At 42.6% G+C, this 14,478-nt stretch overlaps 1 protein-coding gene across 10 annotated transcripts in view; it reads left to right on the top strand.

Moving 5' to 3' along the window:
* ZMIZ1 (zinc finger MIZ-type containing 1) overlaps positions 1 to 14,478 on the top strand; it is a 307,669-nt gene that overhangs the window by 256,557 nt on the left and 36,634 nt on the right. For all 10 annotated transcript variants that reach the window (XM_055719930.1, XM_055719928.1, XM_055719929.1 and 7 more), the window contains one exon: positions 13,286 to 13,400. In XM_055719930.1, the coding sequence (XP_055575905.1) occupies positions 13,286 to 13,400 (115 nt within the window). The remainder of the gene's footprint in view (positions 1 to 13,285; positions 13,401 to 14,478) is intronic.

The following is a 14,478-nucleotide window of genomic DNA, read 5'->3' as shown; positions in this document are numbered from 1 at the left end:
TGCTTTTACTAGCAACAAAATGACCCAGAACGCTAGTCAGGGACTAGAACTGTGATGTACCTGACACTACAGAAACACAGCTGCTTAGTCTCAAAGTTAAACAGGGCTCAGCTGATTTAAAATAAATTCTGACTCAAGTATGTATCACAAGAATCCACATCTGAGGATTCATACTTAAGAAACTGCAGGCACATACACTGGAGCAAATTCAGGTCTGGCCTATTTTTAGGGACAACCTTTTATTTTAAAAAGTTAATTGAGTTGTGGGAGAGGCCTGAAGTAGACTGATCAAGAAGGGCTTTGAAAGTGATACTGTTGGTCAAATGCACTTACAGAGACCGGAATATAAACCATACAGGGATGTGCACACCTGCAACAAATGCTTTCAGAGTAGGCCCTGTATGTGCTAATTTCTTTCTAAATTTAGTTTTTCATTAACAGAATGATCAAGTGTTGCATATAGAAGAAAAATTAAGCTAAATAACTACTTCTTAATGTAGGGCGGTTGGTTGGATTGCAAACTCCTCTACTTTTTGAACAGCATGAGCAGTGAATTCTCAAAAAAATAAAAAAATCCTCAATCTTTTTTTAAGTATGTGTAGAGTAGTAATAGCTCAAACTTTAATATGAGATTCATCTATTTTTGTTTATTTAATTTTTAAACTTTTTTACAGATTCATGTGGGTAAACTTCACTTCTGTACTGAAGGACCAGTATGAGGCCTATCCACATCCTTAATCCTGTATAACTTCTAATTAAAGTCCTACTTAAGGGATTTATGGCGGACTTAAGGAGAGCTGGTAGTCTTTGGGCTGTCCCTTTTGCATAGGAGTAAAATTTCATGCTTTCCAGCTTGCAGAGAGTAATGTAACTTCTTTGTGTTGTAGTTTCCAATGGGACTTAATGTCTGTAATAACAGATCCTGCTCAAGGTGGCTGATTGTTTACTTTTAGATGAATTTAAGGTCTTCGCCAAGTGCTGTAAATGCAAATTATTGTCGTTATACATGTTCTGCTTTGATCAACTTGCTGCTAATGCTTAATTGCATTAAGTGGTAGACCTTTACATGTGGATCGAATTGAGTCTTGGTTAAAATGGGTACAGTTTCCATCAGTCCCAGGGGAATTGTACCCTAGTTCAGTTTAAGGTGGATCTGACCCATGCAAGCCCTTACAGGGCTTCTCATTCCTTGCATAGCATGTAGTAAAGCTTACTTTGTCAACGTCTCCTGAAAATAGACAGCTGTTAGTTGCAGTTTGGTATGTTGTCCCGAGCGTTCTTGGGTTCTCACTGTGTCCTTTCTTGCGCCAGATTTTGGTCGTCTTTGTTAATTGCTGGCTGTGTTGCAGTTAGTGACCAAAGGGCAGCAATGGCTGTATAGGGCAGTCAAGATTGATGAAAAATATGAAGATAAAATTATTTTCATCACAAATTACTTAGTGCCAGAGGTTTTGAGAAAATTAAATAGTAGATCAAATTAAGTAGTAATTCAATAGTACAGTAGGTGCTTTATTTATTGTCATTACTGTTTTATGTTCAGGCAGTCATCATAAATACCTTTTATTGGTTAAACTTGCTGTACAGGGGTCCCTTTTTTCTTCCAATTTAAACTTTACAAAGAGCTGAACTTTCAACAGTGATAGGAGCTCCTAGAAAAGAATGGCAATTCTGGTGTCAGGATTGTCACTGTGTGGTTAGGACTGGCTCTCACATCGTCTGTTAAGAGTCAGGAGTGATCCGGCTATAACGTACCAGTAAAAACAGTGTCAGAGTTTCTGCAAAGGTTGCTGCCTCTTCAGTTTTGCCAGCATAGGCAGTTTTGACCAATAGTGATTAAAGACATTTAAAATGTTTGGATAAGAGAAAAGATTGAAGTGAAAGGTCAGGTGCAGCCTATGCACACTTCTACGAAAACGAGAATGTTGCATGTGTTTTATACATCAGTTTGAAGTCAGGGATCACTTCCTTACTGCATGTGGTTGTGGCATACAGGAACAATCTTTGCAAAGGAATTCAAAACTCTTTCGTGAAAAATAAGATTGTTTTAAAGCCTTTTCATCTTTCTGTTTGTGAAGTTGTGAAATATATACAGTTAGGGACTGATGGTAAATCCTAATATAAGAGAATATACCCAGTAAAGCAATCTGTAGTAGTCCTGATGTTGCAAGGGCAGCCTCCCTTTTTCTTCTCTTCCTTTCTGTCAAGAAATGTTAAAATCCACCATCAGGAGAAAATAGAAGTTCAGAATCCAAAAATTCTGCAGAAGTGCTATTTCTTTTAAAAAAATAAATGGTCAGGATTTGTTCAGAACAGTATTAAGGCCCCTGATGCTTTAAGCATTGTTAAGACAAAAATAATTGCTCAAAAGTACTGTCCCAAGACTTGTTTGCCCATCTTGTCCTCCAAGTGAGAACACTGATGCACGTTTTAGCACATACAGGGAGGAGGTAGAAGAAAACCTTGAAAGAAGTTTGAAGCTAAAAGCAAATTATTAATATTCTGTAGTTGAAAACTGGTAATATGTAACCAATAGCTGTTAATAATTAAACCCATAATATTTTCATGTGAAAAATCTGCATTTAATTTTAGGTGAGTTGAGTTTGTGGTCAGTTCTTGTGGTGACAAGAGAATCTGAGACTTGATCTTTGAAAACAGTAATGGGCAGCTTAACTTCTCTTCAAATATATATTTGTCATGTTCTTGGGAAAAGGTATAGAATAAGGATCATCTCTTATTGTGTGTACAGCACCTTGCATGGATATGAAAAGAGAGCTCTTCAGTATTGATCAGAGTGGCAAAGTGAGTGCCATTGCAGTAACAGTATGTAGCAACGCAAACTACTATACTGTTGTATTTTTTTTCTGATAAGTACATGTAAATGCTATGTACTCAGAATTTTTTCCTGTAAGTGTTGTATATACTAGATAAAAAGGTTTAGGGTTTTGTTTTGTAATTTTTTATATTTTTTTAATTAAAAAGTGTCAGCTGATACTTTAAAAAATCCTGATACAGATTAGGCAAATGTTATTTAAGGTATGTCTGCTGACTAAGGCAAAATCTGACCTTGGGCTTTGCCCTGCCTATGCTGGTTTTTAAAATAAGGTAACTAACACCTTTGAAAAGACAGCTGTCATTCTCATGTTTGGGCCTTACTGATCATCCAGTTCCTGAAAATGTCTAATTGATTGCAATTTACTGTTTGTGATAATCGCAACAGTATCATGCTCTTTACATGCTCTCAAAAGCAGATGGTTTGTGCTGAGTCTAGGTGATTTTCCTCTTCCAGTGTTAGGAAGATTCCCTGTCACTTGTTCTCAATGAAACCAACTCATTCTGATGGCATGGAGTTAAAAATCATTCAGCTGTGGCAACACCCCTAGTTTTTACCAATTTTGACTGTCAGCATAACTGCGCGGTGACACTGAAAGCTGTACTTTGCCTAGCTCTTTGATGCAAGACTCATTAAAATCATCAGGAGTCTTTTAACCGGATTGAGTACCTTTGGAATACGGAACATCAGAACTAAGTCGGTACCCTGCAGCCACCACAGCGTCAGGTCCACGTGTGAGGTTTAGCAGTCCTTTCCAGGCACAGAAGGGCTGGCAGAGGGACAGCCCGTGGTTCAGCACAGGGTGAGTTCGCTGTGAGGAGCTGGGTGCTGGGTGCTGATGCTGTTAGCATCGCGCTCCAGCCTGCCTGCCAGGAGGTGACATGGCTTCTAAGCAGGGAGGGAGTTTTACAGTCTGGCGACGTTTTCAATTTTCAGTGGAGTGGAAAAAAAACCCAAAATTACTGGCATAAATGATGGCAAATACCTTGCCTTTTTAAAGGATTTTTGTTCTTTTGGGATAATTTGGCAACAGGAGCAGAGATGTGTATTTCGTCTAAAACCTAGGATTTTTCTTGATGCCTTTTTACACGTATCTGTCATGCATTCACTTAGAAGAAAATGTGAGCCTCCACAGGATTTCCCTGTGAGTAGATTACAAAAGAAGTGAATTCCCAATACACGGTTTTGTCTTTTTTATTCCTGCCATTCCGATACACTTGGGTTCTCAAGTCTCTGGTATCACAGTGGGAAGAAAAGGAAATAGTCATTACTATTTGCAGGGATGGAGGGCTTTTCTAATGGTTTCCCTAAAATTAAACGGGTTAGAAATTCTTGCTAAGAAATTCCTGACTGGCTTTCGCTACAGATGACAACAAAGCCAGCTCGATAGACAGAGAGAGCACATCAGCAACCTATGCGGAGGGTCGGGGACAGGAATTTAGGCACTGACAGTGCCTTTAGCTTCTGCCCGCGAAGGGGCTGTTCCAGGAATGAGGAATAGCACACCAGCCGGGGCACCTTCTTGCATGTCATCTCCACCAAGCTGAGAATGCGGGGAAGGTACCACAGTCTGTTGATGCTCTCCGTTCCCACTTACCACGTCAGGGGAGATACGATGTGATGGTTTGTTTGCCCGTGTCACCGTGTCAGCAACAGCATTTCCAAACAACTTTGACAGGCAGAGTGTCGGAGGCGGCTCGGGGAGACGTTTCTCGCAGACCCTGCCCCGTATGTGCCACGGAGCGCAGCCGGCCCTCACCGGCCGCGTCACTTACCCGGGCTGCCCTGAGCCCTGCCCGGGGGTAGCCCTGCCCGGGATGCCCTAAGCCCAGCCGGGCTCCCCCTGCCCTGCCCAGCCCAGCCCAGCCCGGGTCGCCCAGCCCAGCCCGGCTCCCCCAGCCCTGCCGGTGGCCAGCTCTGCCCCGCCGCGGCTGCCGCATGGCGAGGGGCTGCTCGGCAGCGGCTGCCCCCCGGCGCGCCCGGCCCGGCCCGGTGGTACCCGCGGCTCCCTGGCCCCGGGCGCTGCCGGCCGCCCTGCCCCTGCCCCTGCCCGCCGCTCCCCGGCCAGCCCCGGCGCCCCCAGCCCCGCTGGCTTCCAGCAAGTTGCGGTGGTGCCGCGCAGCCCCCGCGCCGCCCTCCCCGCCGCGCCTCTCGAAGAAAGCGCTTTTCGCTGTTGTCGGGGAGCGTAAATCAGCTTCATCTAAAATCTCGGAAGTGCAAGTCCATCAAATCTTCCTCCGAGCCGCCTGCTACACCTTGCGTGAGTCAGACTGCAGAGCTCCCGGTGCCCTTCTCGCTGTGCGGGGCTGCTGGTGTTTCCCCCTGTCTCAGAGGCAAAAGCAGAAGTGGAATCTGCTCACGCTTTCAGCCGTGCCTTCCCCGGTTGTTGTAGCAGTCGCTGACCTCCAGGCACTATGAATAAACAGCAAAGCTGGGAACAAAAGGAGTCTTCTGGCTGCCATTATCTCACATTAACATAGCAGACGCGCTGCGGTGTGAACAATGCGAGTCTCATTCGCCGATAATCAGCGAGTACCCAGGCATTTGGATTACCAAGGCAACAGGCAATGGTAGAATACTGGGTGGGTGTGTTTTTTATTGTAAAGGAGCAGTCGGATATGGAAACCCAGGTATATTGATAAAGCAGAGCAGAAGGAATGCCTGGTGGCAGGGGGGGACTGAGGGCTTGGGGTTGCATTCCGACACACGTGAGATAAATAAGACATGGATGAAGCAGGTCTGTGCTGAGATGCAATAAAGATTAAACTGCATTTGTCAAGCTGAAAACGATCATAAGATAATTTCAGCATTTTGAAAAAGGTAACAGGTGGCATGTTAATAACAGGGCTGTTACCGGTGGATTTTGTAACTGTAATCTGGGCTGTAGTAATGCGTTGCATGGTCTACGTGTGTGACAATAGAACGGGGTGTGATGCTTTAATCTTTTTTCCTTTGATCGGATGGATGCTGTAGTCCCATAATGTCAGACGATGGTGGCCCCTTCTGCTGCTTCTGAGGCGGGAGCGGGGCTCAGTAGCATTTTATTTCTTACCTGCATAGCTGTGATCGTTTTTTCCACATGGACAGAAATAAGTTGTGTTATCTCTGTATCTTTGCGTGCGTGCACGCACACATGTGTGCGTGGACATATGTGAAATCTGTAACATAGCAGGACTCTGTGTGTATGCAGGAGGGTGCAGGTGCCTGCAGGTTCAGAAACTTTGGAATTAATGTAATTATTTGGCCCGATGATTTTTTTCTGATTTCAGGGGTTAGATTCAGATGCTCTAACTCTTGCTGAGCGGCAGCGTGGTACTTTGCAGGCATGGCTCTAACTGATGAGCTTGTGTGTAGAGTAAGGCGCCAAGAAGCAGCAGCAAGCATGTCACAGCCTGACCTGTAGCAACCCAATGCGAAATGGAAGGCAGCGTTCCCACCTTGTGCAGTCATAAGTCATCCAGGCCTCACAGGCCTTGTCAGGACTATAAAGAAAAAGTTAAGGGCTTTCAGCTTCCGAGGTACTGTGTATTACCTGCTGAACTGCCGGCTCGATTTTGCCATCTCAGTCTCCACGCGAGCGGCTGGATTGTTCGTATGTGTGTGGCTGCATGAATGGTTATTGTAAACGCGTGTGGTGATATTTAAAAGAGCAGAGGCAGGGGGTGATAGCCACCTGCTAGCTGCAGGTGCCGTCCAAGCCACCGAGCTGATAAATGGTTTGCTGCTTTCACCTTTTGATGGCTTCACCTGCATCTGCTCACCTAGAACGGGGTCAGAATGCTTCTGTGTTTTCCAACGGTTTCCCAGAAAAGAGTCGCCTTTCTTTTTACAGTGAGTTAGGAAATTTCTGACCACTTTCAGTCTTCCTCTTCAGATAACATCGCTCATAGCCTGGTGCAGGCAACATCCAGTTCTGAAACAACACCTGAGGTAATTCTTTCTTGGTAGGGAAGGACCAGGTATGGATCTTCCGTGCATTTGGATTTGGGAGAATCAGAGCTTTCCAAAGGGTTGGAGAATGTATTCATCCAGTTGGAAAGAGCGGAGGGAAACAACAGACTTGGGAAATTGTAGGGGGATAATTTTTGGAGTGGTATATTTTTCCTGTAAGCTCTGAATATCTGGCATCATGCCATTAAGAAGTAGAGGGAAATAAAGTCTTGCAGAATGCTTCCAAACTGGCTTTTTTCACTTTTGGGTTACGTAAAAACACCTAGTGATTTGGATGGGGCTCTGTGTTACGTGTTTGTTTAGTGAAAAACATGATGGAGCCTTAGTGTACGCCAGTACAATTTAAAATTCTTCAACTAGTAATACTAAGTAGAGGAATGCATTTGAGGAAGGTGTGCGTCTCCCCAGCGGTATCAGTCAAAAGTAAATTCCTGCTAGCCATCTAGAGCCGGTACTAGTGTACAAACTTACTACATGACGTTCTTTTTTTCCTCATCTTTAATGTAAACGCCTTACACAACATTGGCTTTTAGTTTGCTTCATGGCGGTGTGGGATGTACAGAGGTAGATAACTTATTTTCTTTACAATATGTCTTTGTATTGCCTTGCTGACTGTAAGCGGTCTTCGTGTCCTTTCTGCATGGCTGGCTCCCTGCTCTGCCATGTTTCTCCGCGTGAGCTGAGGATGGATTGTGTAGAGCACTGTCTATGGAAAACACAGCACAAAAAGTCAAGGGATAGCTTGGTTAAATTTTGTGTTATGCAAATTTTTTAGTAGTAATGTGTTTTTAATATCTGTTAACACGACTGAAAACTAATTTTAAGTGTTTTAAGTTGAAACACTTTGGCCAAGCCCTTTAGACTTATGAAGATGGTGCATGTGTCTCAGCTGGTGAGGCACCGGTTTGGTCCCCTGAAAAAAAATCTCAATGACAAATGAGAAGTCACTTCTTTCCTTCTAAATGTCTGGGGTTTTAAAGAAGAAAACAAAAGCATGTCTCTGAAATTTTACTGATTGCCAGTAAGTGGAAACAGATTTTTTGGCTTTCAGGTGTCACATTGTGGTTTTTTTTCAAATTAGTAGTCAAGGCCAAGGATATTTTCAGTGGAAATTTTACTAGAAATTTATTTAAAAAAAAAAATATAGAAAACCATTTGATCTGTTCTTTATGAGTAGATTGTCAAGGATTCCTAGTTTATTGAATTGGGAAAAAATAAGGTGAAGTCCTTCCTGGAGCATTTTAGTGTTACAGGAAAGGGCTAACAGTGTTCCATGTGGTTTGTGATTTTGCTTTTAAAAAAAGGTTTTGTTTGTACTGATAAGAAAATTATAAAAATGTGGTGAAATTCCCGCCTGTTCCATAACATGAAAACACCAGAAAAGCAGTTCAAATTCAGTATTTGCACTGCACCATGCAGAACGATCCTTTTCTGAAATAAAAGCGTGCTTAAAATAAGTTTATGTTGGTGCCCTCATCAAGGATTGCTAACTGAGTCCGTATTAATAATTAAAGCTATGTGAGTGGTGTTCATTCGAGAAAACCAAATAAACCAAAACCTAAACCTGACCGAGGGAAGCTAAGCTGCCTGACTTGTGGGGCAGTACAGGCATGAAACACGCGTGTTGGTGCTGCCGTCACCCAGGGCTTTGTTTCCTGCTCTGGTCATGGGGTTTGTGACATTTCTCCCCTGCAGGCGGGTGAGGTTTTAGGGGCGAAAGAGGGGTGAGGCTGGAGCAGGGAGCCTTGTTTGGGAATTGTTATGTTTTAGTTTGTATTAAAGTAGTGTCACCTAGAGGCTCCAACCAAGAATACAGCCGCGGGGTGCTGGGCACCCTGAGTACAGGCGCCGGGAGGCAGCTGCAGAGGCAGAGCAAGGTGCAGGCACAGAGCTGCCAGCGAGCAAGAGCAGGTCAGGGACCTCGGGTTTGGGCTGTATTTGGGCCGTTCTGATTTGTGACCCTGTGTAACTGCAGAGTGTTTGGCCTGGGCAGATCTCTGACACCTCTCCTTGTCATCAGATGCTCTCCTCTCTGGGTGTCCATGAGTGACAAAAGAAAACAGGGGAGAAATGACAGTCAGTGTTACGCTGGCAGTTACCTGCACATCTTGGTGTCGGCTGAAGAAGTTTGATAGAGTCAGTAGATTTAAAGGCCTCTGTGGACTCGGTGTGTCAGGTACCAGTCAGGTGGCATGACTGTGCTTCAGAAACATTAAAGACCCCTGCAAAACTGTAAAGCTGGCTTGAGGGCTAGCAACAGAAGCTAGCCGCTGAAAGCCCAGTTGTGAGAAGCTTGATGCCCAGGCTTGCAGTGAAAGGTTTTTTTGGGGGAAAGCTAACATCTGGTGCTTTTCGGTAGTAGTTGATAGATTTTCAGCGTTTAAAATGGAGATGGATGTTTTCTAAAGGTAGTGGTTTAGACACCTGGCTTTCTCAACAAGGGTTGTGGAAAATCACCGGGAAGGCGTAATTCCAGTATTTATCCTGCTCCACCACACATAAAGTACCACTGCTTTAGGAGGACGTGTGCTTCACTAAACCATGTGAATCTCTCCTTCCTCAGTCGATGAAGGCATGTAAATAGAGTATCAGATACACACACAATTGCATTAATGACAACATAAACATATTTAAAATACAGCATGTTCAAATAATGCCACAATCCGTGGATAAATTACAGTGGTTCGCTAGTATTAATTTATTATATGGATGTCGCTTTTTATTAAGCAACTTTTATTAGAACTAACTGTCTGCATCTGACATGAAGTCTGTAACTATTCCAAGGAGGCTGGATATCTGGATATCTGACTGGTTCTGTTTTCCTAGTGCTGGGATTAAGAAAAGCTGTGTAGACCTAAGTACTGATGTACCTCTCTGGCATGAGTGTTGTATTACTGGTGGTTTCAGTACATTTGCCAGCAGCTAAGAAATCCTTCCTCATTATTGCTTGATTGCAGTTTCACTACATCATAGTTTGAGAAGTAATTTCCCTCCATCTCTTCTTTGCTCTATGGCTTCCTCTGCTGTTTGGCCTTTAATGCTGGCCAGTAGTATGTATAGGTTCATTAACACTATTATAAATTTAGTCAATACACTTTTAGTGGACTCCAGCTGAGCCCAAACTGACTCACTGCCCTCCAGGGTGTAGTGAGAGACTTAATTACCCTTGTACCGTTGAACAGGAACAATGTCATGGGCAGCATTTGCTGTGGCTGGAGAGGTGGAAGCTTCTTTCTCTATTGGCTGCCATTTTCAAGTTTAAAGAAAGGGATTTTGGGATAATTCGCAGCTCTGTATAGTAACAGCGGAAAGCCACTGCTCTTTTGCAAATGAGAATTGGATTGGTCACGTTTCATTACGGTACTTACATGGATTTTCCTTTGATGGTAGGAGTATTCCTTTGGGTTGTCTAAGGACAGAAATGCAAGTTGAAAGAGCGAAGTGGAGGGATAAATAATCCTGTAGTTGAGCGGTACATGTTCCAGCATCTCCTACTGTTTGAAACTAAAGAAGCCTTCATGCCATGGAGGAAGGGTGGTTATTGTATCCAGTATGGCAAAAGTCATACTCCAACATGCGTGTAATTGGTGATGGGCCAGCGTATCGTGCTGGAGAACACAAACCCCGAGGATGCTGCATATTTCTTATTGGGGTAACTACAGTGACATTTGAGTGAAGTGAGGTCTGGCGCAGTGGGTGTATATTAAGGGGTATGTTGATGTTCTGCAAGGCACGCCAGTATTTAGATGTCGCCGTAATTTCTGATACGAACGTAGTCTGCAATTTAAAGCTGAGTCCTGTGTTGGGTGATGTGGTAGTCATCTGGTTCAGTGTGCACAACAAATTTCTCAGCAAATCTGTACCTGCTGTTCTTCTGGCTTTCAGGTGTTATGCCGGGTCCTGTATTGAAAGCTTTCACTGTATGTCAACAGTAATGGTTTCTTGAGGTGTCACCCATTTTTAACTAATACAGTAAAAATGGAGTGATATACTCTGCTTTGTAATTAGATTAAATGATTAAATAACCTTTGAGAACCCAGTGCAACCTTCCACTGAACAAATCTTCTGACTCTACCATTGGAAAGTATGGACAAGTAACACCTGAAATCTCTTCTGTGTACTGCAAAGGAGAGGAACAGCTAAGAGAACCATGCTTTGGAGGCAAAGAAAGTGAAGAATAAGTTATAACTTCATAACAGTAGGCTAAGGCATTGCTAGCTCAAAAGTTTTGAGTGTGTGTACAAATCGTACAGCATATTTGCATTAGAAGAACCTTCAGTGACTCTGTGGTTTGATTCCTGGCTATCACTACCCATCTTATTTACTCATACACTTGCAGAGTATTTGCCTTGTCCCTCAGGTTTTATTACCTGTCCACAACACATCAGCGGGGAATAGTGAGGAATGGCTGCGGTGAGTCCTTTCGCTGCTTGTGTCATGGAGAGAGCTTCTTTGTAGTCATTGAAGTATGCAAACACCCATATGTGCCATAAATATCCAAACAAATCACAGAGCAGACATCATCAAAAACAGTCAGAGAAGGAAGTAAAGTAGGAGGCATCATTCAGAGCAGGAAGAAAGAGGAAGGCTTAATAGCAGTCGCAAATTCTGGGTTAGTCATCGTTTGTCTGCATGCTGGTGGAGGGGACTTGCTGAAGCGTTGCGTCACTTGCAAATATTAGTCACTGAAGCCATTGTCTGAGCCTCTGAATGAGAGGGGCAAGGATTTCAGCCTTCTAAGAGAAAATATGTTAAAGAAAAATGGGCTAGGAGGACTTACTGATTGCACGGTTAAATATGCCGTTATTAACACGTTGTTTTATATGGATACTGTCGACATAGACGTTACATGTCAAGCATCTTACAGAGAATTACTATTTTCCATTAATTTTCTCTAATTATTTGTTAGGGGAAATTAGTCTTTTCCCTAATTTAATTAATTTTTTTGTGTGTGTGATTCTATTGCTTAATTCAGTTTGGGTATTTTGAAACAAATAGATCAGTTCAAATTCACAGTTATGTTCTAATACAGTGCTGTTGTGCTGGCACAGCCTTGTGTAATTTTTTTGAAATTACTTAGTTTTTTGTAAAACGTACTCACTGTTTCATTTTACCTTGGACACTGGCTGTTGCTCACATTAGGTTATTTGTTACTTGGGACACAGGCAGTTTTTATCTCATGCGTGTGCACCTTGTGCAGTGCAATTCCTGTTTTTTAATGATTTCACTGTGTGTTATGAACAGGCTAAGGAATGAACACATAGGTGGTCCTTGAGTTTGGCTCATAGCACAAAAAGAAGAAGTGGTCCAAGCCCGGGGCATTATCTGGGGGCATGGGAGAGCCAGCTCTAAAAAGAGCCCTTTTTAGCACTTCAGCAGGTTGGTTGTCTCAGCGTGCCTTGTAGGAGTTAATTGTGTGGCACTTCATGGTGCAGGCTTTGTAGAACATGGATAAAGCCCTCATGGAACCTGTATGGATTCTTTAGGCAAGGTAGCCCTGTGCAGAATTCCAGTGATAGCTGGTAGTCAAGGTGAAAATCCTGTTCTTGACATAAAATACAAGTCAGTGGTGTTTGAAATGAGACAGCAATACGTGCGTGTATTAGATGGTATATATATATATCTAGATGAGGAAGTATGTGTAAGTAAGTACATATATGGAAATGGAAAACTAATTTGCAAGTTAATAGTATGAGAACAAGCAGATTTCAAGTGGAATATATTTTACAGTTATGGGATTAATAGTACTTTCACTGGATTTAATGTATTTCATTAATTACACTAGATATGTACCTATCCTGTGTTTGTTTTGAAGCCACCGATGCTTTCGTATGAAAAGAACTGTAAGAAATGTTTGCTTGTGTCTGTGGACAAAGCTAATGGAAAAACCCGATCCTTTCATCCACATATTTATCTCAAAGATGTGTTGTATATCTGCAGTTGATTTTCTAGAATGCTGATCAGCTAATACTGTTTTTGGCATGCAGCTTATCCATCGTGTAGAACACTATCTGAATTTCAATTTACTTTTGAAAATTACGTTGAACTGCTATTCCTTTAAAGGCTTTTCTGGCCATTTGGGGACCCGGTGCAGACAGTGGAGCTGCAGTCTGGTCTCTAAATCTAATTGAATTGATACAAGGCAGCTGAAGCAGTGGCTGTTGAAGAGCTTGAGATGGATTGCGAAAAATAAGTGCTTCTGAGCAACTTGCTCAGTGTCCTTGTTTGAAACTCTGCCCCTGAGTTTATTTTTACTTCCCCTGGTAACAGACCTTTATGGTAAAAGCCTTGCGCTTCAATGTAGTTAAGAAATTTGTTAATTCTGTATGGTTTTGATATGATCACCTTGCTATTAAAGAAACCATGGCTCTGAGAGTACTAGCCTAATAGCAGGAGGAGTGGAGAGTTAAGGTACTGTCAGGTGTTAATCCCTTTGTCCCTACCAGCAACTTGCCACTGTTTAAACTTCCAAAATCTCACCCTCGTAAACATTTGTTTTTGCAGTGATGGGTCTTTCCCTTACGATTCTGTTCCCTGGCAGCAAAATACCAACCAGCCTCCAGGCTCTTTATCAGTGGTCACCACAGTATGGGGTGTGACTAACACCTCTCAAAGCCAGGTAAGCTGGGTTTTATCCTCTCTCCCCCCTCTTGATACGGGTTTTCACAAATGTTTCAAAATCAAAAACTTTTTGGAAAATCCGCTCGGGATCGGTAACAGTGTCTGTGTTCTCTGGGTCGTACCTGGTGCATTTTTTTTTCCAGTCATGTCCTCTTCAGTGGCATCGGAAAGGAGGTGTCTAAGAGCTTGAGTCAGTTACTCCTTCAGCTGCATGCAGATGTCAGGCTTGGGTTTAGCATGTATTTTTTCACTATGTGGTTTCAACACTGCAAGCTTGATTCTGGGCTAATTCCAAACATCTTGGGAATTTCAGATTGAATTTGAGAGTTGTTTTCATTAAAAATAAAGATTCTAGCTAGATTCACCAAATGACAATTATTGTTGATTTTACATGGGATTGTGTCATACTTGTGGGCTGGTGAAATCCAGTGCCAAGTCTATCCCCACGCTGAGGTGCTAACTACCAGCTATAGGCTGTGCTCCTTGCACAGTCTTACTTTGCAAAAAATATTTCAATATGCATTGGAGGAAAAGCGTACGATCCTGGCTTCCAGGTGATCACCATACTTAATGGATTTTCATTTGGTTCTTTCTGCTCTTAGCTCTTTTTTTCCCTCTGCAATGTCTATTGAATTACGCTATACAAAAAGAAGCAGCTTTAAAGAAGGAAATGCCAATTATTTGTGATAGTGTGCTCTCCATGGGATGTGGCACAAATCAAGCTCTCAGACAGACTGGCCTTTTCTTACACCATAGGTGAAGTGCTCCAAACACATCACCATCTATGGTGAGTGCAAATGGTACATAAATCTAACCTGTCTTTTGTACCTTTTTCAAATCAAGTGACATTAGATCCCATTCAAAATTTTCTGTGGGTTTTTTTTTCTTACTCATTTTGGTCAGAAAATTAACAACAATTTTTTTCTGGATTGAGCCATCTGAAAAATAAAATTATTCAGGGGCCAAATCACTCACGTGGCAGTTATGTAAGCATTGGTTGTGGCAACATCTTTCTTCAAAAAATAGAGAGGAAACAGTTACAGGCTCTGTAACATCATTTATTATTGTTGGTTTCT

Source organism: Falco cherrug, chromosome 9 (genome assembly GCF_023634085.1).
Source record: "Falco cherrug isolate bFalChe1 chromosome 9, bFalChe1.pri, whole genome shotgun sequence".
Classification (NCBI taxonomy): domain Eukaryota; kingdom Metazoa; phylum Chordata; class Aves; order Falconiformes; family Falconidae; genus Falco; species Falco cherrug.
The sequence above is the reverse complement of the archived record's forward strand: the minus strand, read 5'-3'. Positions and strand labels throughout refer to the sequence as shown.